The 27620-nt window shown below is 42.5% G+C and overlaps 2 protein-coding genes across 2 annotated transcripts in view; one reads left to right on the plus strand and one right to left on the minus strand.

Annotated features, from left to right (window-relative positions):
- ARNT2 (aryl hydrocarbon receptor nuclear translocator 2) overlaps positions 1-19793 on the minus strand; it is an 81617-nt gene extending 61824 nt beyond the window's left edge. The window contains exons 1-3 of the mRNA XM_060755198.2: positions 19558-19793; positions 9293-9404; positions 4494-4541 (exon numbers count right to left, since the gene is read on the minus strand). Coding sequence (XP_060611181.1) covers positions 4494-4541; positions 9293-9404; positions 19558-19588 — 191 coding nt within the window. The 5' untranslated portion in view covers positions 19589-19793. The remainder of the gene's footprint in view (positions 1-4493; positions 4542-9292; positions 9405-19557) is intronic.
- Positions 19794-26836: 7043 nt separating this feature from the next.
- Positions 26837-27620, plus strand: part of CTXND1 (cortexin domain containing 1) — a 29510-nt gene continuing 28726 nt past the window's right edge. The window contains exon 1 of the mRNA XM_060755857.2: positions 26837-27301. The gene's annotated coding sequence lies outside the window, so the exon portion shown is untranslated. The remainder of the gene's footprint in view (positions 27302-27620) is intronic.

Here is a 27620-nt window from a genome sequence, read left to right on the forward strand (position 1 = left end):
AAAGTGGAAGGAGGACAGAGAAACTGGGAGGTTTTGAAGACAGTTGAAAAAGTGGGACATCAGAAGATTAATCAAGATTGTCCCTGTCAAATCAGAGCAGTTGGAAGGGCTGACATGTATTCCGCTACAAAGAGAGTAGGGAATATCTGGCTCTCGAATTGTTGTTGGACTACAAGTCCCACCTTTCCAGAGTATTCAACATGCTTATTAGACTCCGACAGAAGGTGAAGTCCAACAACCATAAATTACCCACCCTAATATTATGCTCTTCACATGAAAATAAATGACTATCAAACAATGATTGGGGATATGCAGTGAATACTTTGAAATTTTTATGGCACTTTTCATGCATATTAAGGGCAAAGAATTACTGCTTTTCATTAGACATGCTGGAAATCTACGGCAAGCAACCCCCAAGCCAAGTGATTTCTTACAGGCACAGAGCACACCTGGAGCTCCCCTGCCCACAAAGCCTTAAAATTGCAATGGAGGAAATAGATCCACTTTCACATTTCCTGACACGGGCAGATCTTCCTCCTCCACTGAAATGAACAGGGTGGATCTCTACAGGCCGGGGAGCTCCATGCATGCATTGTAGTACATAGGAGCTCTGCATGGAGGCAATTGCATGGTTCAACACTAGTGTTAGGTCCCACCTGAAGTCCAATCTGAGCTTGGCAGCAGGCAGGGAATGGGCAAAGAGTTTTTAAAGAGCACTGCATGAATCTCAAATAAGTTCTAAGGAATCCAACTTCCCCCCTCCCTTCTCACAATCCCACAAATCTGGTTAATATGATTGCAAGTGAAATTGTTCCCACCATTGAAACAACCTGCTCAATCAAATCTTACTTTGCCAACATATCCTCTACATTATCACACTTATATATACATAGCTAAGTGTGCTAGCCATGTAAGTATTTAAATGAATTCATTTAGACCCATGCAAAACACATTTTGCAATGAGAAAAGCTTGAATCTTTAACATAAATTATGCAGCTAAGCAGATTCTCTTATTTTCGGTCCATACTAATTTTGTCAAATCCATGGGGAGATGCCCAGAGAAGCCTCCACCTGGAAACTAGAAATCTTTATTCTATCACCCTCTAGCTTGTTATGACTGTTGGCATTGTTGTATACATAATTTCAAGTGAAATGATCTTCTTAGGAAGCTTATTTCTACACCCAGCCATAGTTGTCTTACATCCAGAACCAAGATTGTGAACAAGAGTGGTGTCATAAAGTTCTACACAGGGGTGAAGTACATGTCTCTCTCTTCCAATGTAGTTTTTAAACTACTGAAGCCTTCTACTACGGAATTATTAATTGGTGGTTTGAACACGTTTGCAATTGTTCATACCACTTATGACACAACTTGTGGAGAGAGTAAATGTTACTCAGTAATGCTCAATATTTGAACAGTTCATAAACATGACTTGCCCCCCCCCCTCTCTCTCTCTCTCAAACACAACCCTGCAATCCATTTGGAGGAAAGGACCATTTAGGTGCACTTACAGTGTCCAAGAATTAGGTGATACCTGATGGGTAAAGAAGCCTGACAAAGCCCACTGAAAGAGAAAACGACCTCAGCTGCAGTAGTGAAGTCTCTGCTGCAAATAGTAAGATATATTAACCACAGTTTGGCATGTCACATGTTATATTTTGCCTTTGGAACATACCAAATCATGTGCCTCCAAGAAACTATTCATCCATATCTGGACAGTGATTGCAGAGCAATTTAAAGAACCTGAGTGATTGTCTACACTATGATGATCTGAACCAATGTGCAAATTTAAATGGTCAAATCACCCAAATTTGGGTGCATGGGTGGAGATGGGATGTCCAGCATAGCCCCAGTGGAAATAAACACAGCACAGGGGCACACTGAAGCATGTGCATCAATGAAGATCTTAATCAATATTCTATTCCAGCTTTTAAAGTTTGTTTAGTTGACAAAGTCAGCTTTGTGTTGGTATCTTGACTATACAAATTCATCCCCTAGCAAATTTTCCTAATGCTGACAAGATTGGAAAAATTACGTTTTTCTACCACAAGAAGCATCCACTGGCTATACAAGCTGGATGATTCTATGAGTTCCAATCCAAAAAGATAACTAGTTCAGGTGCAGACACTGCTATCTTTTAGCCAAAGCTGCTCTGTTTGTCTAACCTTTTAAAAGCAACTACTACTTTGTCAGCCATACTTATTTATTATTTCTTTATTTTCTTCATTTACATCCCGCTCTTCTCACCCCACAGGGACTCAGAGTAGCATACATCATACAACTGGTTGATCTTGATTGCTAAATTAGCTTTGAGCATGTTTCTTTTAAGCTTTTGTATTTGTAAAGTAAGATATATCAAGATATCCCATTTATCCCTCAAGCCCACGATTATATGTTCTAACTGGTTCTACCTTTCTAGGATCCTTTCCCATTTTCTATGGTTTTAATCTATGTTGGATCCCATATTTGGAAAAATTGGAAGATATAAATAAAATAAATAAAAATAAATCAGTGCCTGGACCTTAAAAGCGAAAGAGAGAAGTCACTGACTGTCTCTGAGACCTTCCAAGTTCAAAGATTGGGGTCTGCCATGGAGTTACAGCCTACTCCTTTGCAAATGTAATCATCCTGAAGGTTTGTATAACAGGAAGAGAGGATGGCCACAGTGATACCATTGGGGAAGTATATTTCCAACCAGGGGTATGGGCAGTAGGCATGTTTTACCTGGATCAAGGCTGAAGCATCCGAACATCCTATGATGCATATATCATTCATTTTCAAGGAACCTCCTTTGAAGTCAAAGAGTTGTATCCATTGTTCACATTCTTCCCTATAAAATTTACATTACCTCTTTGATAGACAAGCTCTATTTTCATTCTATAGAAAATATATTTCCAAGTATACACATTCTGGATAGATTATTTTCTCTTGTGTGACCATTCTATTTGGATCAGCTATTTTGACTAACCCTTTAAGCCGAAGAGCTAAAGCCGGAAACACTTGATTCTTGTTTAGGGTAGCATTATCCCTTACTGTTCTCTCAGCGCCTACCTTGCATATATTTCCTTATCACCAGAGTTTTGATCACCATACCTGTAAGACAAAAGGAAAAGCATAGTAAACAGATAAAAAGATTGCCCTGGTTTTGAGGGGAGCAGCCTAGCAAAACACCAAGATGACACCTTGCACTCATATGCTAAAATCCATATACAAACTGCAGTCTTGCAATGCGTTGCATTAGCCCATTGTGGGCTCTGGTTCACACACTCCTTCTTCCTACTCTTGGGAAACCATGAGAAGGAAAACAAAAGTTTCTGTTTCTAGTGCTGCTCCCCATTGTGTCTGCATCTGGAGTACTGTTGAACCAGGAAACGTTTTGAGGATTATAGCCCCCCAAACCCCAACAGCACAGTTATTAGTCATGCTAGCTGGGGATTTCTGGGAATTATATATCAAAAAAAGTAACTTCCCCAAACCATGGTTTGAAGCAGGGGTTAGATTTTCCACAGACCATATGCTGCACCCCACAAAATGATAGGGAGATGTCATTTTACAAACATTTCGGGCTTTGTCATAATGTTGTCAAAATGAGCAATGGCAAAAAAAAAAAAAAAAAACCCTGCACTTGAAACCGATTTATGAGAGGCTGTTTTCATGAAGGCCGTTTTTAAAACCGCCAATGTGTCAAACTGGCATGTATAGGTGAGTGATAGAAGAGGAGCAATGAAACTGTAAATATAAATATTGCTTTGTCATCCCATTCATTTCAAGAGGAATTGCTGATGCAGGTTGTGGGAGGACAGTGCAATAAAACCAGAGTAATAAAGGCTTACAGAAACTGACTTATGATAAGAGGCACCATTCTGTCTCACGTCCCAGAACAGCCCAATATTCTGCACTGTGCTTTGTCAACACAACAGAAAAATTATTTTCGTACACAATCAATCTACCATCTTGACATCCTCCATCTTGGCACTAGGAAGAAAGGACATAAATTCCCTAACAGAATCAACACTTAAAATAGCAATGCCAGGCTGATTTTTCATGTGCTACTGTAGTAATTATCAATCACTTTAATAATCTTAAAAGGGTTTCATTTCATTCAGGAGGAAATTAATTTTAAAATGTAAAAATAAGAGTATTTGTTAAAATTGGAGAGGACAACACCATATCAGAAAAGATTTTTTTTTCCTTCCAGGTGCTTGAGAAAATGGGAGTGCCTCTTTTAAGAGGATTTCTGTGATGAATCTAATATTAAAACATATTTTACATGTAAGTCTGCAGCCAGGGTTCTTGTATATTGTTGTATTTTGTTCAAAACCACGCATTATTAGGTATAATATTAGGTATAAATTATGCAAATATATGCAGATCAGACCAATTATATTTCATATGATTTATCAGCTGCCTTAATCAAAACAAAATCCTGTTACTAAATGTAAGATGCTTCAGCACCATCTTGAAATAATCAGGGTCTGAATTTTCAACGTACCTTGAAAATTTGCTGGGCCCTTCACCATCTTCGTCATCAAAGTCCATTCTGAAAAATGTTAAAAGTTTTCTGAATGAGTCAATCTCACTAAAAGAAACAAGTGGTGGGTCATTTTCCCTTCTCATTTTCTATACTCTAGTGAGATTTCCATTTTCACTTTTTTATACTAACTGGTCAAGATTTTATAAATATTTGTGTTCAAATAACTTTTTCTTACTGAACTAATCTGAAAGAGATATTATATGATCACACAAAGCCATGATGGGAAGCAACCAGAAATGTTTACCCAATTTGTGGTATTACCTCTTACAGAAGACCTGTCATCTTGCCTCTCCATCTTTTGGCAGATAAAGGCATTTTTTCCATAGGCAAGTCTTTGGTTTTTGAGTTACTGTGTAGAATAAACTATTATGTTGTTATGTATTTTCCCCAAAATTAAATCTGTTTTCAACTGTTGTGATTTATGTTTTTTTTTTAAAAAATGGAACTGTTTGTTAAATGCTTTGTGAACTTCAGTATCATTTACACTATGTTGCCCTTAATGTGATGCAAACCACTATAGGTCTTGTCCTGAAAGAAGGTCAAGATTTAATTTTAAAAGGCCCCAAGATCCCCAGCCAACATGCCCATATCCAGGGATGATGGAATTCAGAAAGATCATGAAGGGAGCCAAAAGGGAAGAACTCTTCCTTTACTATCCTTTCCTCTTTTGGAAAGCAAAACTTGAGGCCACCTTTGACTACTCCTGGTTCCTTCAATTCCATCCTTCCAGTGGCATTTTATTAAAAGGGAAGCTAGTTTGGAAGCTGGTAAACATCTCTTATCTAGAGTTTGGCCTATTTCTACAATTTGCTTATGACTGGTCTCACCCTGATTCCTGCTCAGCATTTAAGCTCTTATCTTATAAATCTAGATTCTAGACCAGGCATGGGCAAACTTCAGCCCTCCAGACGTTTTGGACTGCAACTCCCACAATTCCCAATAGCCAGTAGGCAGTTAGGAATTGTGAGAGTTGAAGTCCAAAACACCTGGAGGGCCCAAGATTGCCCATCTCTGTTCTGGACAGACAATCAAATCCAAATATACTCAAATATACTCAAATCTGTGAATCTAAGTAAAACTCCTACCAGCCTAGAATGATAAAATAGAGAAATCTTTTACAGGCAGTCTCTGAATTACAAACATTCAACTTACATACAACTCATAGTTAAGAATGGGGGTTAGACAATATGAAGTGAGAGAAATCTATGTCTAGGACATGAAATTAACTCCTGAAAGAGATATTATGGGGAAAAGAAGCTTTATCGCCAATATTTGTTTCCACAACAAGCCAAATTTTTCAAAATCCAATTCTCACAGGAACAAAAAGTGGCATAAAATCCTCTTAAAAGGGGTACAGACTGCAAAGAAACACCTCAGGGGTCTTAACCCTTCCCTATGCTATCCAAAGCATGCATGCATATTTATATACATATATAGCTGGAGGTAACTTTTAAAATGTACCTGTTTCAGCTTGCATACAAATTCAGCTGAAGAACTTATGTTGTTCATGACAAAATACAGAACCTATTTTATTTGTAACTTGGGTATTGCCTGGATTCTAAATAATGAAAGAACACTCACATGCAATTTGCCATATTCAACAGGACAAGAGGCACAAACACACCCATACAGACATCAACATTCCTGATCCATTGCCACAAAAGCAAGACGTCTTGTAAGACCCTCTGAATATTGTTAGGCTGCAATTCCCATCAGCCCTAGCCAGCAGAGCCAATGTGAAGGATCTTGGAATTTGCAATTCTATAATGAGAACCATTCATGCTCTCAACTGTCTTAGGCACTATGCTACATTCAGATGCCTTTACATTTTGACCAGGCTTTGCCAACTCACAGCCATTATTTATTGGACAGGAGAGATGGGAAATTGTGTGTTTTTCATTAAATCCAGAGATAATTTATGTTGCTTCTTGTAATGATGATATATTGGTGGAGAAACAGTGGCCTCTAGTGGTCATTTTGGTTTGTTATAAAGCAAGCACGGTTAATGCCAAAGATACCTTGAAGTCAAACCAAGTCCTCTTCTTGTAGGTCTTCAGTCATCATCATAGCATTTCTATCAGGATAGTATCGATCCTACAAGTCTTTTTTTCAAAACAAGCCCTCCTTCAACCTTATTCCTACGCAAATTAGATTTCACTAAATCTCACTCATATGACTTAAATGAATAGTACGGTACATTTATTTAATATTCAAAATACATTTTTGCGAACAATTGTTCTCATATAAAAACATAAAAGAAAATAATGTTCTAGCAATGCATTTTAAGATATATGTTGAGATATTTGTTTCTTCTTTCATGTAAAGTAGACCATACGATGACACATAGAGGCAAAAACCAGATATGTTATTAGGCCCTCTCTACACTGCCGCATAATGCAGTTTAAAATTGCATTATTTGGTTAGTGTAGAGTCATATGCAGTTTAACGGCACTGAATTGTCTTATAAGAGCCTGACCATATAATGCAGTTTGTACCTGCATTATATGGCAGTATAGATGGGGCCTAAGTTAAAAAGCCATTTCATGGCAACAGTTCAATGCTGAAACATTCAGGCATTTTGTCATCCAAGTAGGAAACAGTAAAACAAACTAAGAGATTAATTATTTCCTTGACATTTTGATGTCATAGGATTTGGAGGTGGGGGGATTTTGAAAAAAAAACAAAACCCTGAAAAATGCAGTTATTAATACTCTTTACAAATTGAAAGTTAGTTTTTTATTTAAGAACATAAAATGCATTATGTTCTTAGTGTGCCTAAAAGTACTGTTTGATATAATAAAATCATAGTTTATATATAAAAAATATGAATCGAATTGATTTTTAATTATATTTTGTACAAATGGAACAATAACATTCTGAACTGTTAAAAACCCCTATTAATTATTAGGAAACTTTATGAAGAGCAAGAGAAAACATCAGTAAGATAGAAGAAACCATAAAGATTAGTAACATTATATTGCCTCCTGAAGTTCTCAGTAATACCAAGCAGTCATAAAGCAGTTATTCCCATCGAAAGAGTTGAGAAAATGAAATGGATCGTACAAATTGTGTATAGTTTTACCTCAAGGTCTACTTATTACATAACTTTTAGAAATGTGAAAAGAAATATAGATTAATGTCTTGTTTTAAAATTCATCATTCCATAATTCATTTTTCACATTTTCTTCCAGAAAAAGAAAGGTTTTAGGGTAAAACAAACTTTTCTTGGCCTTTACATTTCTAGGTGCCCATACTCCATTACTTGGAAAGAGGCAGCTGTAGCCATCTTAGCATTTGCACAGCGCATGATGATGCAGAACACTGAACTGCCGAAATTCTATATGGACATGGATGCAAATGATAAATTATGTGAATGAGACTTAATTGGATTGAATCTAGGATCTATCTTCCACACAGATCTAATTCTCATCTAACAAAGTCCTTCCATCTGGTTTAATTGAGCAAATGTATACAAGATAGCAGAGAATGTAATCAATATTTTTGTTAAAGTTTCTAATCTTTATGGTAACAAAAACATTTGCTTTAATCAGTGCAGACAATATTTGGTGGTAGCTCAAATGTCAGAGATTGATAAATGAGCAGGAGATGAGGATCTTTCGTTGCTGTGAGTTTTCCGGGCTGTATGACCATGTTCCAGAAGCATTCTCTCCTGATGTTTCACCCACATCTATGGCAGGCATTCTTAGAGGTTGAGGTGTTTGTTGGAAACTAGGCAAGTGAGGTTTAGATATCTGTGGAATGTCCAGGGTGGAAGAAAGAACTCTTGTCTGCTTGAGGCAAGTGAGAATGTTTCAAATGGCCATCTTGGTTAGCACTGAATGGCCTTACAGCTTCAAAGTCTGGCTGATTGCTGCCTGGGGAAATCCTTTGTTGATTCCAGCCATGAAAGCCTTTGACAATACGAGGATCTTGTTTAGCATCTTGCACAAATAACAGAAGTGCAAAATGCCTCAATCTTTGTGCATTGCAGAATCCATACAGGCTACGACTGGCGAGACTGTTTTTATTATTTATTGTTTTAATGATTGCTTATGTACTGTCTAATTATGATTTATGTTTAATTGTGGTTTTATTATTGTGGTTGTTATGGTTTGGCATCGCGTCAGTGTCCAGTGTATGGCACTGAAGTTTTGTCAGTTATGTGTAAACCGCTTTGAGTCCCCCTAGGGGTGAGAAAAGCGGTATAGAAATATTGTAAATAAATAATAAATAAATAAATAATACTTCATTAAAAAATTGCTTGCTGGTGCAGATTATATCCTGCCTTTTAATCCTCTTGCTCCCAGATCCTCCTAGAACAATTAACCACTACTTTGAAGGATAATAGGGCTATCCAAGTCAATGTGTAGTGATGGCAAATATATGTCACGTCTAGAATCAGAAACTGCATGCCTCCAATTTCAGACATGATAAGTACTTTGTAAACCAAAATGTCTTGGAATCCAGGGTTCCACCATCCCTATCCTAAGAATTGCAATAACAGTTCTGCAAGTTAGGCTAGTAATACCTAGGTTGCCAATGGCAATTGGTGACATTAAAATTAAAGCTGAGAGCAAGTGATTAAGAGGCAAGCCTTGGTGCTTCAAAATTATAACCATCAGGACATTGTTATTTGTTATTAATTGTTTCCAAGCTCTGCAACTGCCTGTGACAGCTCTGGCACTTGCCTTTAGCCTTAAAGGTATGCTCATAAAATAAAATTTCAACATTACTTTGAATCCATGAATTCAACTTACCCTGAGCGCCTCTTTCCTCCTCGACCAGGCACGGACCCTGCCATTCTGACTTGCCCTGCAGACATCGGTGCCACCGGTAATGTCACCGGTCCAGGTATGTCTGATGCCATTTCTGTAACAGAGACAGTAAACAGAGGACCAGTTTAGCATAATGAACACACACCAGAATGGTCGGATTTTTGGACTTGGAACAGTCTTTCTCATTCATCTTGACCTTATCTCACAGTGTTATTCCCATAAGAATAAAATGAGGAGAAGTAATAATGGGAATGATACCTTAAATGGCTGAATAAGCAAATAAATAATTTGTAATGTATTTATGGCTGGTATACTGTTGAGAATATGCAAAATCTTAAAACAATGTACAACTGCAGTTTTGAACAATGGAGTTGCATAATGATGCACCATTACCATACCATCACTTTTTAAAAATGTAACTTTTCTACGTTTCTGTATGCTTTGGATTAATAACTCTCTTTAAAACAAGCCATTTTACATGAATGCAAATAATAACTATCGATGTTTCCAAGGTAAACTGACATCATTTTTTAAAAAGTCAGAACTCAAAGATAATGTGATTTGAGCCATGCATAATAGTTTTGTAACCTCTGCACAACCAAGCAACTAGCAAACAATTTTGCAGTCTAATACTTAATAATTTGTAGATGGGCAGGGCAGGTGAGCAAAGAATTTAGCTATAAAGCCTTTACTACAATGAAAGCTTCGTAAGAACATCTATGTAAAAGACAACTGTAAATTTAGTCCTCTCCTACCCATCTAGCAATTATCAAATTAACATCAAAATAAAATAAAACTGAACTCTGCAGCAGAACAATGAATAGAAGTCTTTACAATGCAGTAATATTTTTTATATAGAAACCTTAGAGCTGAGACTTAGAACAGAAGGGGGAAAAATCTTAAAACAACAGGTATGTTATAGAGGTTACACTAAATCCCCTCTCTTTCCCCATCTCCCCCTTCACACATACACACTGTTCTTATAACAAGACTCAGCACAGCTATCCAGACCCCTGTATCACATCTCCCACCTGATATTGTTTTATCCTTGGGGTTGAATCCTCCTTCAAAAGGAATTCATGAGAAATACTGGAAACCTCTGGGAAGAAATATAGCCACATTGGTATTCTGCTCAGAAAGTGTCATCACAGATCTGTTTACCTTAACTGTGGACCATGATTCAGCTGGTGACAAATGTCTTGCATACTGATCAATTTATTGTGAAATGGGGAGGAATCACCATTTTCTAAGTTAACCATTTGTGTTCTGGAGGTAGAGAGAATTATGGGAATGTACTTGGATGCCACCCAGTTATATATTAAAATTTAGGCATCTGCTAATCCACTTCCCAGCTATCCAGATGAATCTGATCATTTGGCAAACTGGTTACTCAACACTGCAGATACTGCATCCAAAACTATCATTTGCACTGCAGTTTGAAGCAGGTACCAAAATGTACCCTCTGATTGTCTTGATTTAACAAGAACACTTCCAGTTAATCCTCCATTGTTCCACTTTTTCAAACGCTTTTTCAATGTTCCAGTTTCCCTAAACTCCCATTCCCCCTTTGTCCCCAGCTTATTTAAAAGTGTAGCCAACTCAAGGGGCAAGAGGAATCTTACATTTCCAAGGAGGCTCAGGCAAAAGCAAGAGCTGCAGCCTTTCCTAGTTTGGATGTTTGCCCACATTTATAACTTTTTCTATCTTCAGCACATTCTGATGTTGCTTGACCATAGCTTTTCACCTTTGAGGATATGAACTGGCAATGCTCCCTTCTGAGTGCCAGGCACAATGTCAGCTTTTCTCACTTTCACCATGGTCTCCTCTACAAATAAGAGATGAGACTGCCATTCTCTATTCCAAGCACTGCCACAAAACCTCAACATTGATATACTTTAAGACTCCAAGCAGTTCTTCTGATAAAAAATAGCTAGTCTCCCTTCTCTAGGAAAACTTGTGTTTTCACTGGCAATCCACATCCTAGGTCTTTAGCCAACACCTGTTACATTATGACCTGAGCCCTAGCACTGAACATCAAGGCTGACATCTGCTGCAATAGCTGACACCTTCATTATTCTCAACATGTCGATATCTTGCTTGATTCTGATCTGCTCTGAGTGGAGGATCTTGGTCATCTTCTTGACCCACAATAAGTTCACTCTTGTCATGATAGAAATTGAAGCTGAGGCGTATTTCCACTTTCCTGTTCTCTGTGGACTTCATAATATCCTCTTCATCTTTAGCATTGAGAAAAAAAGTGCTGTCACAGGTCCATTGACCAATAACAGCTAGACCTTATCTATAACATTGCTTGACATATGCAAATGTAAGCCTCTTAGTCAAAAGTTTGCTCCACTCCTCCCTCACTCTTTCAATAAATTCTACTGGGAATTATATGCCTGATGGAATGGTTCTGACCTCATGGCATCAGTCTAACTGCCATAGTTCAATGCTATGGAATCTGGGAGTTATAGTTTGGTGAGGCACCAGCACTCTTTGTGAGAGAAGGCTAAAGACCTTGTACAAACTACAGTTTCTATGATTCCACAGCCTCAAGCTATGGCAGAAGTGGTGTCAAACTGTATTTATTCTACAGTGTAAACACACCTTTCGGCAGCATAACCTAAAAGAAAAGACAATTATTTTCCTGCTGAAGTGTGATAAAATTTGGTATTGGGGAGGAGGAAGGAAACAAAAATGGGAAGGCAAGGATAATGAGGAATACCCTGTGAGCTAATGCAACTTTGTGAGGGCTGCATATACGCACTTATCCAAGGAGTGCAGACGTATATTAAGATCTTTTCTCAATTGCTCTTGAGCTAACAGTCAAACAAAACTATATAAACAAAACAAAAAGCTCCTTCTTTGGAGGCTTTTAAACAGAAGCTGGATGGGGTGTTTTGATTGTGCTTTTCCTGCATGGCAGGGGGTTGGACTAGATAGCCCATGTGATCTATTCCAAGTCTGATTCTATGATTCTACACTTACACAATGTATTTCAATCAGATGTGAAATGTGTGTGCAACCCATGTTTGGGCACAAAGCTCTCCTCTCCCTAAGGAATAAGCTTACTGGCACTTTCCCAGTTGAACAAAACTGGGTCTTTTAAAAGTACTGTTTAACCACTCCAAAATTACTGTAGAACAATGTATTCATTTATATTTAAACAATAGAAAGCGAGCAGTGAGAGAACTGCTGTTTAATCCCCTGCAGGTGCTTTTTAGAAATTCTGGAACTACAGTACATCGTGTAGCTAGAAAAAATGAGAAGGAAGGTTTTGATCAAGGAATAAAAGAAGGGAGAGAGTGAGCGAGGAAGAAATGGGAAAGGAATGGGAGAAGAGAAAGGAGGTAGAAGAACTAAGGCATTTTAGCAAAGGGCAAGAAGGATCAGGGAAGCCAGAGAGGAAATGAGAGCACACAAAAAGAACAAAAAAGGTAGAATATGGGACTTAGACAACAGATGAAAGAACTAAGAAAGAAACACAGGAAAACCTGTTTCATCAGAATGCAATAATATCTGCAATGTCCTCAGTTGTTTGCACTGAAAGAGCTTTACTTTTCCTGTGAAACACTGCTATACCAGCACACCTCAGTTAACAAAACCTGACAAAGAAGCTCCTTTTCTTAATATTTTAGATTGGCTATCCCCCTGCAGCACTGGAGAAACACAGATTTTCTGAACCAGGTTGTAATAGGAAGTCTGCAATAAACAACAATAAAATTTGAACTGGGGTAGAATAAAAATTCTACCATAGAAGTGTTTGCTAAATGCAGTTTTTGGATTGTGTCTCAATAAAAAAAGTGTGTTTGAGAATATAAATTTATCCCGTATGGCTGCAGCAAAAGAGTAGCTGATATATCCCAAAAAGACTACCTCTGTCCAAAAGGACTGTAAGGCCATGTTCCAGAATTCTCTCCTGATGTTTCGCCCAGATCTATGGCAGGCATCCTCAGAGACCTCACACCTCTGAGGACACCTGCCATAGATATGGGCAAAACGTCAGGAGTTAATGCTTCTGGAGCATGACCATACAGCCCGGAAAACCCATAGCAACCCAGTGATTCTGGCCATGAAAACTTTCGACAACTAATTGAAGATCCTTGGATCCACAGGAACTCTCTGCTCATTTAGAACTAGAGGTTATTGAACTTCAGTCCTCAGCAGAGAAACCAGCCTTAAAGACTTCTACACGAATTGGGACAAGGGAAAGTTTAAAAATTTGAAAGATGGTGCCTTACAAGTTTTTGGGACATCTGTGAACAAACCTTTTCCAGTATGAACTTGAATAAAAAGAAGGAACAAGCAACTCTAACTGATGAACATGGAAGATACTTTGAAAACATCATTTTCAAACATGATTCTGGACCATGATAAACTGATTGCTGACAAGATTTGTAATACATCCCATTAACTAAATGTAAACAGTAAGAAAACCTGGGAAGTGTGCCTCTTAGAAAATGTTTTCAACAATAATGTGATGCCATGAGAAATAATAATATTAAGTAAAAAGTGTCACTGATTGATATTAATTGAAACATCCTATTTTTATAATAGGGTTTATTTGCAAAATATGTCCACTGCGGAAACCTGAGGTTCTAGGCTCAGTGATGAATTCTGGAGAACTCCCAGGCTATGGATGACACTCCAAGAATAGGTGACACCTGGCTTGAAAGCAGGCCATGTGGAAAGGGATCTATATAATAATTATTTTATTTTTATATCCCGCCTCCCTCCCCCAAAGAGACCCGAGGCGGCTTACATGGGGACCAAACCAAATGTAAACAAAGGTTACAAATAACACAATTGAAAACATATAACAATACACTATATTAAAAACAGTAAAGCCAATGAAATGTCAAACATTATAAAACATAAACCAAACATCAACCAAACAGTAGCCGATTAAAATAGGCATGTGTAGATTTGAAACCAATGGGGCAGGACAAGGGCCTGTCCAAGTGCAAAACTGTAGGGTCGCGGCTGGGAATAAAGTGCTGCAGATCCAACCAAAAGATTAGGGCTAGGAGACTTAATCGGTAGCTAAACCATTATTCATTCTAGGAGTATTGTTGATGGCTTTCACGGCCGGAATCACTGGATCCTCTGAAGATGCCAGCCACAGATGCAGGCGAAAAATCAGGAGAAAATGCTGCTAGAACACATACACCCTAGAAACCACACAACACTCCAGATCTAGAAGTCTTAGTGGAGCACAAGCTGAACAAAAGCCAAATACATTACTGCAATGAACTCTATGTGGGGTTGCCTTTGAAGACTGTTTGGAAGCTCCAACTAGGCCAACAGACAGCAGCCTGGTTGCTCACTGGAGTGGCATACAGAGAGCATACAATCCCTCTGTTGCGCCAGCTCCACTGGTTGCCAATCTGCTACCGAGCACAATTCAAAGTGCTGGCTTTAGCCTATAAAGCCCTGAATGGTTCTAGTCCAACTTACCTGTCTGAACACATCTCCTGCTATGAACCATCGTGAAGTCTAAGATCGACGGGAGAGGCCCTGCTCTCGGTCCCACCATCCTGGTGGGACTACTTCACTTCACTTTATTTCTTAATTAGTCGCTCTCCACCAAGGTGCTCCGAGCGACTTACAATCTAAAATAGCATTTATACAATCTAAAAACATTCAACATAAAAACATTCAACAGTGACTATTTGACAAATTAGATCTGATTATCTAAATGCACAACCAAACAGCCAAGTCTTGAGTGCCTTTACAAAAGGTCGCAACTCTGACATTGCTCTAATGTATGGAGGCAAAGAGTTCCACAGAATTGGAGCCTAGGACGAAAAAGCTCTACACCTTGTAGCTTCCAGGTGTCCCTCCCTAGGACTAGTGGAGATGAGAGACAGGGTCTTCTCAGTGGTGGCCCCTTGCCTGTGAACTCTCTACCCAGTGGCATTAGATTGGCCCCCCTCCCTCTTGTCCTTTAGAATGAAACTAAAAATCTGGTTATGGGACCAAGTGTTCGAACAGTAGAGGCAATTTAGGATGTGACCCAATTTGTGTGAATGACAATGGACTGATCTGAAGTATGATTTCAAACCTGCGTGATTTAAACAATGTTTTAGTAATTTTATGTTTTAACTAGTTGTACCCACCACGTGTTGCTGTGGTCAACCTTCCCTCCCTGTCTTCTCCTTTCTTTCTCTCCTTCCTTCCTTCCTTCCTTCTCTTCCTCTTCCCTTCCCCCCTCCTTGTTTGCCAGGGGGAGTTCTTTTTGCACATGAGCTGTAGCGTCTTTTTACTTTTTAGGGTTTTTAAGTCCCTTCTGCTGTGTTTTTTTAGTGTTTTTATGAGTGATGGTCACTCATTGGCCTGACAGGTCTATTGTGTCCAAATCTGGTGTCAATTCGTCCAGTTTTTTTTAATACGTTGTGTTTATTAAGTCTTGATTAATGTTGAGGGTACAGTAAACCAATTTTATGTTAATGTTGTCTTATACAAAATTAGCCCTTTTAAGTATCCCAATACAAAACAGTAAAAGTGTTAATAATACACTCTTAAAATTGTATGTTAACTTTTATTCAGGAAAAGTGTTTTGAATGTTCTATAGACTGGCAAGTATCCTGAAGGAGGACAGAAGCTATTCTGATGTCAACTATATTTCCAAAGCCATTCAAAGTGCTGGCTTTTGCCTATATAGCCCTAAACGGCCCCAAATTACCTGTTCAAACGCATCTCCCCCTATGAACCATCGCGGATTTTAAGATCCTTCGGGGAGGACCTGCTTTTCATCCTGCCATTGTCACAGGCATGATTGGTGGGGACGAGAGACAGGGCCTTCTCGATGATTGCTCCCTAGCTATGTAGCTCCCTTCCTGGTGAGATCAGGTCGGCCCCCTCCCTCCTGTCCTTTAGAAGGATGGTAAAAATTTGGCTGTGGGACCAAGCTTTCGGGACAGGGCAATAAATCAGCAATAGGAAAGATGACCAGGCCAATTAGATTTGACGCGGATGACTAGGATGGTTTTAAATGGTTTATTTTAATATTTTGATAAATGTTTTAATGTTTATGTATGTATATAAAAATTTGTGTCCCAACATTGAATGTTGGCCGTATATATGCTGTGCTCCACCCTGATCAGAATACAAATGTTTTAAATAAATAAATAATAAATAAAGGTTGAAGACTGCCTGATAATAACTTTAGTTATTACTACTTTTCTTCAACACTAAATATTGGAATACGGCTCACTGCAGAAAAAAAAAGATTTTAGAACTATGGAAGGCACAGAAATATCAATCAGTCCCATGGAACTTACGCCCCACTTTGTTAAAATATCTTTAAAATTTTTAATAAAAAGAAATCCAAAAGATTCGTTCAGTTAGTTACATTTTGAGTTATGCTAATCCCACAAACAACATTACATTTGTATTTATACAGATTGCTTTTATGATTTATTACGGTTGTTAGCCGAGTCCTCCTCCGGGGGTGAGAAGAATGGGGATACAAATATGCAAAATAAATAAAAAATAAATGGATAAACATGAGGCAATGATGTGATGCAGCAGCTTAAAAGGCCAATGCGATTCTAGGCTGAATCAATAAGACTACAGTGTCTAAATCAGACCTAGGCATTGTAGGCAAACTTGGGCCATCTCTCCAGGTGTGTTGGACTTCAACTCCTACTATCCCTAACAGCCTCAGGCCCTTTCCTTAAGCGGCTGAGGGGGAAAAGGAAGGGGCCTGAGGCTGTTAGGAATGGTGGGAGTTGGAGTCCCCCTTTCCTTTTCCCCCTCAGCTGCTTAAGCAGTTCAATATAAGCAGGTGTGCATGTAATTTAGTAGCCCTCAGACTGAGAGAAACGCCTCAGTGAGTGAGGCATTGGTCTGACAGAGCCCTCATTGTGAGGAAGACTTCAGTAGGAGAGAGGCTTCAGTGGGAGAGACGCCTCAATGGGAGAGAGGCCTCAGTGTGAAAAGGAATGGGCCTGAGGGTGTTAGGAATGGTGGGAGTTGGAGTCCCCCTTTCCTTTTCCCCCTCAGCTGCTTAATCAGTTCAATATATGCAGGCGTGCATGTAATTTAGTAGCCCTCAGACTGAGAGAAACACCTCAGTGAGTGAGGCATTGGTCTGAGAGAGCCCTCATTGTGAGGTAAGCTTCAGTGGGAGAGAGGCCTCAGTGGGAGAGAGCCCTCATTGTGAGGTACGCTTCATTGGGAGAGAGGCCTCAGCGGGAGAAATGCCTCAGTGTGAAAAGGAAAGTGCCTGAGGCTGTTAGGAATGGTGGGAGTTGGAGTCCCTCTTTCCTTTTCCCCCTCAGCTGCTTAAGCAGTTCAATATAAGCAGGCGTGCATGCAATTTAGTAGCCCTCAGACTGAGAGAAATGCCTCAGTGAGTGAGACATTGGTCTGAGAGAGCCCTCATTGTGAGGAAGACTTCAGCAGGAGAGAGGCTTCAGTGGGAGAGAGGCCTCAGTGGGAGAAATGCCTCAGTGTGAAAAGGAATGGGCCTGAGGGTGTTAGGAATGGTGGGAGTTGGAGTCCCCCTTTCCTTTTTTCCCTCAGCTGCTTAAGCAGTTCAATATAAGCAGGTGTGCGTGCAATTTAGTAACTCTCAGACTGAGAGAAACGCCTGAGTGAGGCATTGGTCTGAGAGAGGCCTCAGTGTGAAAAGCAAAGTGCCTGAGGCTGTTAGGAATGGTGGGAGTTGGAGTCCCCCTTTCCTTCTCCCCCTCAGCTGCTTAAGCAGTTCAATATAAGCAGGCGTGCATGTAATTTAGTAGCCCTCAGACTGAGAGAAACGCCTCAGTGAGTGAGGCATTGGTCTGAGAGAGCCCTCATTGTGAGGTAGGCTTCAGTGGGAGAGAGGCCTCAGCGGGAGAAATCCCTCAGAGTGAAAAGGAAAGGGCCTGAGGCTGTTAGGAATGGTGGGAGTTGGAGTCCCCCTTTCCTTTTCCCCCTCAGTTGCTTAAGCAGTTCAATATAAGCAAGTGTGCATGTAATTTAGTAGCCCTCAGACTGAGAGAAACGCCTCAGTGAGTGAGACATTGGTCTGAGAGAGCCCTCATTGTGAGGAAGACTTCAGTAGGAGAGAGGCTTCAGTGGGAGAGAGGCCTCAGTGGGAGAAATGCCTCAGTGTGAAAAGGAATGGGCCTGAGGGTGTTAGGAATGGTGGGAGTTGGAGTGCCCCTTTCCTTTTTTCCCTCAGCTGCTTAAGCAGTTCAATATAAGCAGGTGTGCATGCAATTTAGTAACTCTCAGACTGAGAGAAACGCCTGAGTGAGACATTGGTCTGAGAGAGGCCTCAGTGAGAGAGAGGCCTCAGTGTGAAAAGCAAAGTGCCTGAGGCTGTTAGGAATGGTGGGAGTTGGAGTCCCCCTTTCCTTCTCCCCCTCAGCTGCTTAAGCAGTTCAATATAAGCAGGCGTGCATGTAATTTAGTAGCCCTCAGACTGAGAGAAACGCCTCAGTGAGTGAGGCATTGGTCTGAGAGAGCCCTCATTGTGAGTTAGGCTTCAGTGGGAGAGAGGCCTCAATGGGAGAGAGCCATCATTGTGAGTTAGGCTTCAGTGGGAGAGAGGCCTCAGCGGGAGAAATGCCTCAGTGTGAAAAGGAAAGTGCCTGAGGCTGTTAGGAATGGTGGGAATTGGAGTCCCTCTTTCCTTTTCCCCCTCAGCTGCTTAAGCAGTCCAATATAAGCAGGCGTGCATGCAATTTAATAGCCCTCAGACTGAGAGAAACACCTCAGTGAGTGAGGCATTGGTCTGAGAGAGCCCTCAGTGAGGCAGGCCTCAGTGGGAGAGAGGCCTCAGTGGGAGAGAGCCCTCATTGTGAGGTAGGCTTCAGTGGGAGAGAGGCCTCAGTGGGAGAGAGCCATCATTGTGAGGTAGGCTTCAGTGGGAGAGAGGCCTCAGCGGGAGAAATGCCTCAGTGTGAAAAGGAAAGTGCCTGAGGCTGTTAGGAATGGTGGGAGTTGAAGTCCCTCTTTCCTTTTCCCCCTCAGCTGCTTAAGCAGTTCAATATAAGCAGGCGTGCATGCAATTTAATAGCCCTCAACTGAGAGAAACACCTCAGTGAGTGAGGCATTGGTCTGAGAGAGCCCTCATTGTGAGGCAGGCCTCAGTGGGAGAGAGGCCTCAGTGGGAGAGAGGCCTCAGAGTGAAAAGGAAGGGGCCTGAGGCTGTTAGGGATGGTGGGAGTCGGAGTCCAACACACCTGGAGGGCCCAAATCGGCCCAGGCCTAGCCTTCAGAGCCCGTCTCCATGGCAACGCTCCTCTACTCACCCGAGGGGTTCACAGCGGCCGGCGCGGCCATTTTGCCTGGGGCCCAATTCGGAACCTGGCCAGCGAAGGACCCGGATGCAGGGCACCCACAGCGGAGGCCCCCGTCCAGATGCGGGAGGGAGAGCGGCCTCGCCGGCTACACGAAGGAGGGCGCCTCGGTTCTCCTCATACTGCCCAGGATGCCCGGCCCGAGGAGGAACCCTCCCCGCCCTCCGCGCCCTCCCCTCTCATTCCCCTCACGCTCCGCGCCCCCTCCTCAGCCGGACTGCGCATGCGCCCAGCAGCACCTGGGAACGAAACGTCCCGCCCCCTAGCGGGCCTCCCATTGGCCTTCGCGCGGCTCTCCCGGCCCTCTGATTGGTGGGATGGGCTCTGCTTGGCTCTGTGCTTTTGGCTCCAATGGGTGGTTCTTCAGCGCCCCCAGTGGCCACACCCGGAAGTTACACCTTTTCACTATATTGAAGGGGAAAAATGCAAAAACTATGAATTTTAGTTTTTAGAATTTAGGAGCCCCCGGTGGCGCAGTGGGTTAAAGCGCTGAGCTGCTGAACTTGTTGATCGAAAGGTCGCAGGTTCGATTCCGGGGAGCGGCGTGAGCTTCTGCTGTCAGCCCTAGCTTCTGCCAACCTAGCAGTTCGAAAACATGCAAATGTGAGTAGATCAATAGGTACCGCTCCGAAGGGAAGGTAACGGCGCTCCATGCAGTCATGCCAGCCACATGACCTTGGAGGTGTCTACGGACAATGCCGGCTCTTTGGCTTAGAAATGGAGATGAGCACCACACCCCAGAGTCAGACATGACTGGACTTAATGTCAGGGGACTACCTTTACCTTTACCTATGAATTTAGTTCAAAATCTTAAAAGAGGATGCTGTCAAGGTGATGCATGCCATATGCCAGCAAATATGGAAAACATCAGAATGGCCATCAAACTGGAAGAAATCCACTTCTATCCCCATACCAAAAAAGGGAAATGCGAAAGACTGCTCCAACCTCCATACAGTGGCCTTTATTTCTCATACCAGGAAGGTAATACTCAAGATCCTGCAAGGAAGAAGACTCCAGCAATACATGGAGCGAGAGTTGCCAGATGTTCAAGCTGGGTTTAGAAAAGGCAGAGGAACCAGAGACCAGATTCCCAATATCCGGATGCTGGATAATGGAGAAAGGCAGGAAGTTTCAGAAAAACATCTATTTCTGCTTCATTGACTACTCTAAAGCCTTTGACTGTGTGGATCATCATAAATGGTGGCAAGTTCTTGGTGGGATGGGCATCCCAAGCCCCCTTCCCTCTCTCCTGAGGAATCTGTACAAGGACCAAGGAGCAACAGTCAGAACTGACCACGGAACAGGAGACGGGTTCAAGATTGGGAAAGGTGTATAGCAGGGTTGTATCCTCTCACCCATTCTATGCAACTTGTATGCAGAACACATCATGCGAGTATGTGCGGGGCTTGATGAATGCAAGGCTGGGATGAAAATTGCTGGAAGAAACACGAACAACTCAGATATGCAGATGACACCACTTTGATGGCCGAAAGCGAAGAGGAGCTGAGGAGCCTTCTAATCAAGGTGAAAGAAGAAAGCGCAAAAGCCGGGTTGCAGCTAAACGTCAAAAAAGCCAAGATTATGGCAACAAGAATGATTGACAACTGGGAAATAGAGGGAGAAAATGTGGAGGCCGTGACAGACTTTGTATTTCTAGGAGCAAAGATGACTGCAGATGCAGACTGTGGCCAGGAAATCAGAAGACGCTTCCTTCTTGGGAGGAGAGCAATGTCCAATCTCGATAAAATAGTGAAGAGCAGAGACATCAGACTGGCAACAAAGATCCATTGCCTAGTCAAAGCCATAGTCTTCCCTGTAGTCACCTACGAATGTGAGAGCTGGACCTTAGGGAAGGCTGAGCGAAGGAAGATAGATGCTTTTGAGCTGTGGTGCTGGAGGAAAGTTCTGAGAGTGCCTTGGACTTTGAGAAGATCCAACCAGTCCATCCTCCAGGAAAGAAAGCCTGACTGCTCTCTAGAGGGAAGGAGACTAGAGACAAAGCTGAAGTCCTTTGGCCACATCATGAGGAGACAGCAAAGCCTAGAGAAGACAATGATGCTGGGGAAAGTGGAAGGCAAAAGGAAGAGGGGCCGACCAAGGGCAAGATGGATGGATGGCATCCTTGAAGTGACTAGACTGATCTTGAAGGAGCTGGGGGTGGTGACGGCCGACAGGGAGCTCTCGCGTGGGCTGGTCCATGAGGTCACGAAGAGTCGGAGACAACTGAACGAATGAACAACAACAACATGAATTTATATTGATTGTGTGTATTGCTTTATATTGTACATTTATGATACAACTAGCTGCTCCTGCCATGTGTTGCTGTGGCCCAGTCTGGTGATCTGGAAAATAAAGTAATGAGAAAGTGTTGGTTTCTAATATATGCAATTTCTATATGCTTGTGAGTAAACAGTATTTCTTGTTGTTTCTTTGTCAGTGTTGATGTGGAGAGTGTCTGGTTCGCCTACTCTGGAATATGCAACATATCATAGTCCTTCTTTAAGGGTCCTTTTCAGATCTATGATACTATATCTGTGTGTGTGTGTGAGAGAGAGAGAGAGAATCATATCTATCTATCTATCTATCTATATTTATGACTGGATGGCTCTTTGTCAGGAGGGCTCTGATTACATTTTCTTACCCTGGTGAAGGGAGTTGGACTGGATGGCCTTAAGTATTTTCTGTTGGTCATGGGGGTTCTGTGTGGGAAGTTTGCCCCAATTCTGTCGTTTGTGGGTTTCAGAATGCTCTTTAATTGTAGTGAACTATAAATCCCAATAACTACAAATCCCAAATGTCAAGGTCTATTTCCTCCAAACGCCATCTGTGTTCATATTTGGGCATATTGAGTATTCGTGCCAAGTTTGGTCCAGATCCATCATTGTTTGAGTCCACAGTGCTCTCTGGATGTAGATGAACTACAACTCCCAAACTCAAGGTCAATGGCCACCAATCCCTTCCAGTGTGTTCTGATGGTCATGGAAGTCCTGTATGCCATGTTTGGTTGAATTCCATCATTGGTGGAGTTCAGAATGCTCTTTGATTGTAGGTGAACTATAAATCCCAGCAACTACAAATCCCAAATGTCAAGGTCTATTTCCCTTAAACTCCACCTGTGTTCATATTTGGGCATATGGAATATTCATGCCAAGTTTGGTCCAGATCCATCATTGTTTGAGTCCACAGTGCTCTCTGGATATGGGTGAACTACAATTCCCAAACTCAAGGGCAGTGTCCACCAAACCCTTCCAGTTTTTCTGTTGGTCATGGGAGCCCTGTGTGCTAAGTTTGGCCCAATTCCATCATTGGTGGAGTTCAGAATGCTCTTTGATTGTAGGTGGCCCCTCAGCTGTGGAACTCCCTGCCTAGGGATATTAGATCAGCCCCCTCCCTCCTGACTTTTCGGAAGAGAGTAAAGACCTGGCTCTTCGAGCAAACATTCGGAACCCCGGAATAGATAGTCAAGCTTGAGATGGAGAATGACCCAGGAATGGCCAAGACAATGAAACGGATGAGGATTGGTTTGGAACGAGAGGACATAGCTCTTTTAAAACTGCTATTGTCTTTTTTTTGTCTAAATGCACTTAATTGTTTTTGTTTTGTGAATGTATGTATTGATGGCATTGAATTGTAGAAATGCCCTGAGTCGCCTGCAGGCTGATATGGGCGGGATAGAAATAATGTAAATAAATAAATAAATGGTGACGGGGTAAAAATAAATATTATTATTGGAAACACAACAAGATGAGTCCACAGCAGACACACTGCTGGCTGTTGCATTGGATCACACGTCGGACACTTCCCAAGTGTCTAGGACTGTGTGATGTATCGGCAAATAATGCGTGCAGATCCCAGTAAGGTGGCCTTCTGCAACTGGCTGATGGTCATTTTGTCAGCGCTGATTGTGTTTAAGTGCAGGCCAAGGTCTTTAGGCACTGCACCCAGTGTGCCGATCACCATTGGGACCACCTTTACTGGCTAGTGCCAGAGTTTTTGCAGTTCAATCTTTAAATTCTCATATCGTGTCAGCTTTTCCTGTTGTTTCTCTGCAATCCTGCTGCCACCTGGGATTGCGACATTGATGATCCATACATCATCATCATCATCATCATCATCATCATTATTACACTGCCCTGTATCCCAGGATCTGATCCTGGATAATCCACTTTGAACTGGATTATATGAGTCTACACTGCCTGATAAACAGATAATCTGGGATGAGATCCTGGGATAAAGGGAAGTGTAGATCCAGCCTGAGAGGAACATGAGAGCCATGTATAAATATTTGAAAGGGTATCGTGTTACCTGTTAAATATTTGACAGGCTTCTTTTCTTCTGCTCTGGAGACTAGGACACAGAGCAATGGATTCAAATGGTAGGAAACAAATATTTAACCTAAACCAGTGTTTCTCAACCTGGGGGTCGGGACCCCTGGGGGTTCGCGCGGGGGTGTCAGAGGAGTCACCAAAGACCACCAGAAAACACAGTATTTTCTGTTGGTCATGGGGGTTGTGTGAAAAGTTTGCCCCAATTCTATCGTTGGTAGGGTTCAAGGGGCTCTTTGATTGTAGGTGAACTATAAATCCCAGCAACTACAACTCCCAAATGTCACGGTCTATTTTCCCCAAACCCCACCAGTGTTCACATTTGGCCATATTGACTATTTGTGCCAAGTTTGGTCCAGATCCATCGTTGTTTGAGTCCACAGTGCTCTCTGGATGTAGGTGAACTACAACTCCAAAACTTAAGGTCAATGCCCACCAAACCCTTCCGGTGTTTTCTGTTGGTCATGGGAGTTCTGTGTGGCAGTTTTGGTTCAATTACATTGTTGGTGGAGTTCAGAATGCCCTTTGATTGTAGGTGAACTATAAATCCCAGCAACTACAACTTCCAAATGACAAAATCAATCCCCTTCCCAACCCCACCAGTACTCAAATTAGGTCGTATCGGATATTTGTGCCAAATTTGTTCCAGTGAATGAAAATACATCCTGCATATCAGATATTTACATGAGGATTCATAACAGTAGCAAAAATACAGTTATGAAGTAGCAAAGAAAATAATGTTATTGGGTTATTGGGCATATTGGGTATTTGTGCCAAATTTGGTCCAGTGAATGAATATCTGTCCTGCATATCAGATATTTACATTACAATACATAACAGTAGCCAAATTAAGGTTATGAAGTAGGAACAAAAATAATTCTATGGTTGGGGGTCACTACAACATGAAGAACTGTATTAAGGGGTCACGGCATTAGGAAGGTTGAGAAACACTGACCTAAACATTGGTAAGAACTTCCTGATGTTAAGAGCTGTTCAATAGTAGAAGATGCTGCCTTATAATGTGGTGGGGTTTCCTTCTGTGGTGGGGTTTAAGCAGAGGCTGGATGACTATCTGTCAGGGGTGCTTTGATTGTGTGTTCCTGCCTGACAGAATGGGGTTGGACTGGATGACCCTTGGGGTGTCTTCTGATTCTATGATTCTAGTTGTAGGAGGGGAGATACAGAGCCTTAATCATAGAATCAAAGAGTTGGAAGACCTCATGGGCCATCCAGTCCAAGCCCCTGCCAAGAAGCAGGAATATTACATTAAAATCACCCCTGACAGATAGCCATCCAGCCTCTGTTTAAAAGCTTCCAAAGAAGGAGCCTCCACCACACTCCGGGGCAGAGAGTTCCACTGCTGAACGGCTCTCACAGTCAGGAAGTTCTTCCTCATGTTCAGATGGAATCTCCTCTCTTGTAGTTTGAAGCCATTGTTCCCTTGCGTCCTAGTCTCCAAGGAAGCAGAAAACAAACTTGCTCCCTCCTCCCTGTGGCTTCCTCTCACATATTTATACATGCAGGGGCGGCTCGTCCATTACGCGAAGTAAGCGGTCGCAGAACACTTTTTTTTGCCAGGGGCGCAGAGGTGCTTCTGTAAATGCCCCTCGACCGCCATTTGAGGAGCGCCCCCTCGGCTCACAACAGCCCTAGCAGTCCGGGGGGAGACTCGGTTTTCATGCCTCGCTGCCAAAGGGGCCGGGCCCTTGAGCCTCGCTTCGCCCCTCTTGTTTCTGCTCCACCTGGCCACCAGGTGCGCAAGCAGAGCCGGCACTCAATTGTTCTCTGCGTTCAATCCCTTCCCCATGACCGGCTCCCTTTCCCGATTCCCCGGTGCTCCACCCGCCCCCCTCCTCTCCCCAATCTGTGGGTGGTCCAAGGGGCGGAGCTGCCGCGCCTGGCCCTCTTCGGGTCCGGAGATGTGTCTGAAGCCCCCAGCGTGCGCACCAAAAGTCACCTCTTCTCCTGACTTTTTCTTCAGCCACTGGGACCAAGAGAGAGAGAGAGAGAGAGAGAGAGAGCCCCTCTGGCTGGAGGTATCTCCCACCTCCGCTCCCTCCTTTGTTTTTGCGCCTACCTTCAGGAAAGGTGGGCATCTCCACTTCTCTCTCTCTCTCTTGGTCCCAATGGCTGAGGAGAAAGTCAGGAGAAGAGGTGACTTTTGGTGCACATGCCGGGGTGAGAGGAAGCCACAGGGAGGAGGGAGCAAGCATGTTTTCTGCTTCCCTGGAGACTAGGACGCGGAACAATGGCTTCAAACTACAAGAGAGGAGATTCCATCTGAACATGAGGAAGAACTTCCTGACTGTGAGAGCCGTTCAGCAGTGGAACTCTCTGCCCCAGAGCGTGGTGGAGGCTCCTTCTTTGGAAGCTTTTAAGTAGAAGCTGGATGGCCATTTGTCAGGGGTGATTTGAATGCAATATTCCTGCTTCTTGGCAGAATGGGGTTGGACTGGATGGCCCATGAAGTCTCTTCCAACTCTTTGATTCTATGATTCTATGATTCTTCAGGCACGCCTCCGGACCCAAAGCGGGCCAGGCAAGGGAGCAAGTGCGGCAAGTGTAGTTACTGGGATGTATAGTTCACTTACAATCAAAGAGCATTCTGAACTCCACCAATGATGGAACGGAACCAAATATGGCACGCAGAACTCCCACGACGAACAGAAAATATATATCAATGGTTGGTTGGGGGGGGGGGGGGCGCCAAAATACTGTTTGCTTACCGTTGAAAATTACCTAGGGCCGCCTCTGTATACATGGTTATTTATACATGGCTATTGTAAACAGGCAAAGTGCCTTTCAGGTGGTTCAGGAGTGGTGCCAATTAGCTGGTGCAAAACACACACATCCTCATCCTCTCTTATCTAAATCCTCGGAGTTGTGCCTCTCAGTTTTTTGTGTATTTGCTTATCAGGCCACAGAACCTATGACTAGGGGAAACAAGTGACTGCAGCCAGAAACAGGGCCATGACAGCGAGAGGTGAAGTGTGCCGGAGAGAAGAGCAGGGAGCCGCTCTGACATAAGCAGGTGTCGCTTGGAAAAACCAGGGGCTCTCACATGCCACTGGGAAAGCAATGCAGTAAGCGATCCCCATATTGCAGCAGACGTGGTTCCCTGCGATTAGTTAGCAGCGACTGGGGGAAGCCTGGCTGCTTTTGTGGCAGCAAAGAGAGCGAGAGGAAGGCAATTTCCAGACCTGGACCGGTGTCAGAGCAGGAGGGAACCTCTCATTGGTCCTCGGGGGTTCGGGAAGCAGCCAGAGGAATTTCACCGCTCTGCAAGATGCTCAGAGATTGTGCATCGCTTCTGCGCATCGCAGGGGAGGGCTTGCTGCCTTGATGCTCCTGGACTGAACAAGTTCTGATAGGTTGGTAACTCTGTATTTTCTGATTCTTTCTAAAGAAGAGATGCTTCATTGCCTGCTGCTTCTGCTCACCTGTATCATTTGAGCATTTGAAATGGTGGAATCTATTAGCTGCGAAGTGGGGGGAAAACATTAAAAACTGCATGAGTAGATTGGACTGGCTGTTAAAACTATACGAGAAATATATTGTTGGGGAAAGAAGGCACTTCGGAGTTCCGCTAGTCAGTATGTAGAAATGGAGAATTGGATTCTTTCATTGGCTGTAGTGGCTTTGCTTAGTTTCTGTTTAGTTTTACCTGAGATTTTGGGCTGCAGCTGGATT

Source organism: Anolis sagrei, chromosome 9, assembly GCF_037176765.1.
Source record: "Anolis sagrei isolate rAnoSag1 chromosome 9, rAnoSag1.mat, whole genome shotgun sequence".
NCBI lineage: Eukaryota > Metazoa > Chordata > Lepidosauria > Squamata > Dactyloidae > Anolis > Anolis sagrei.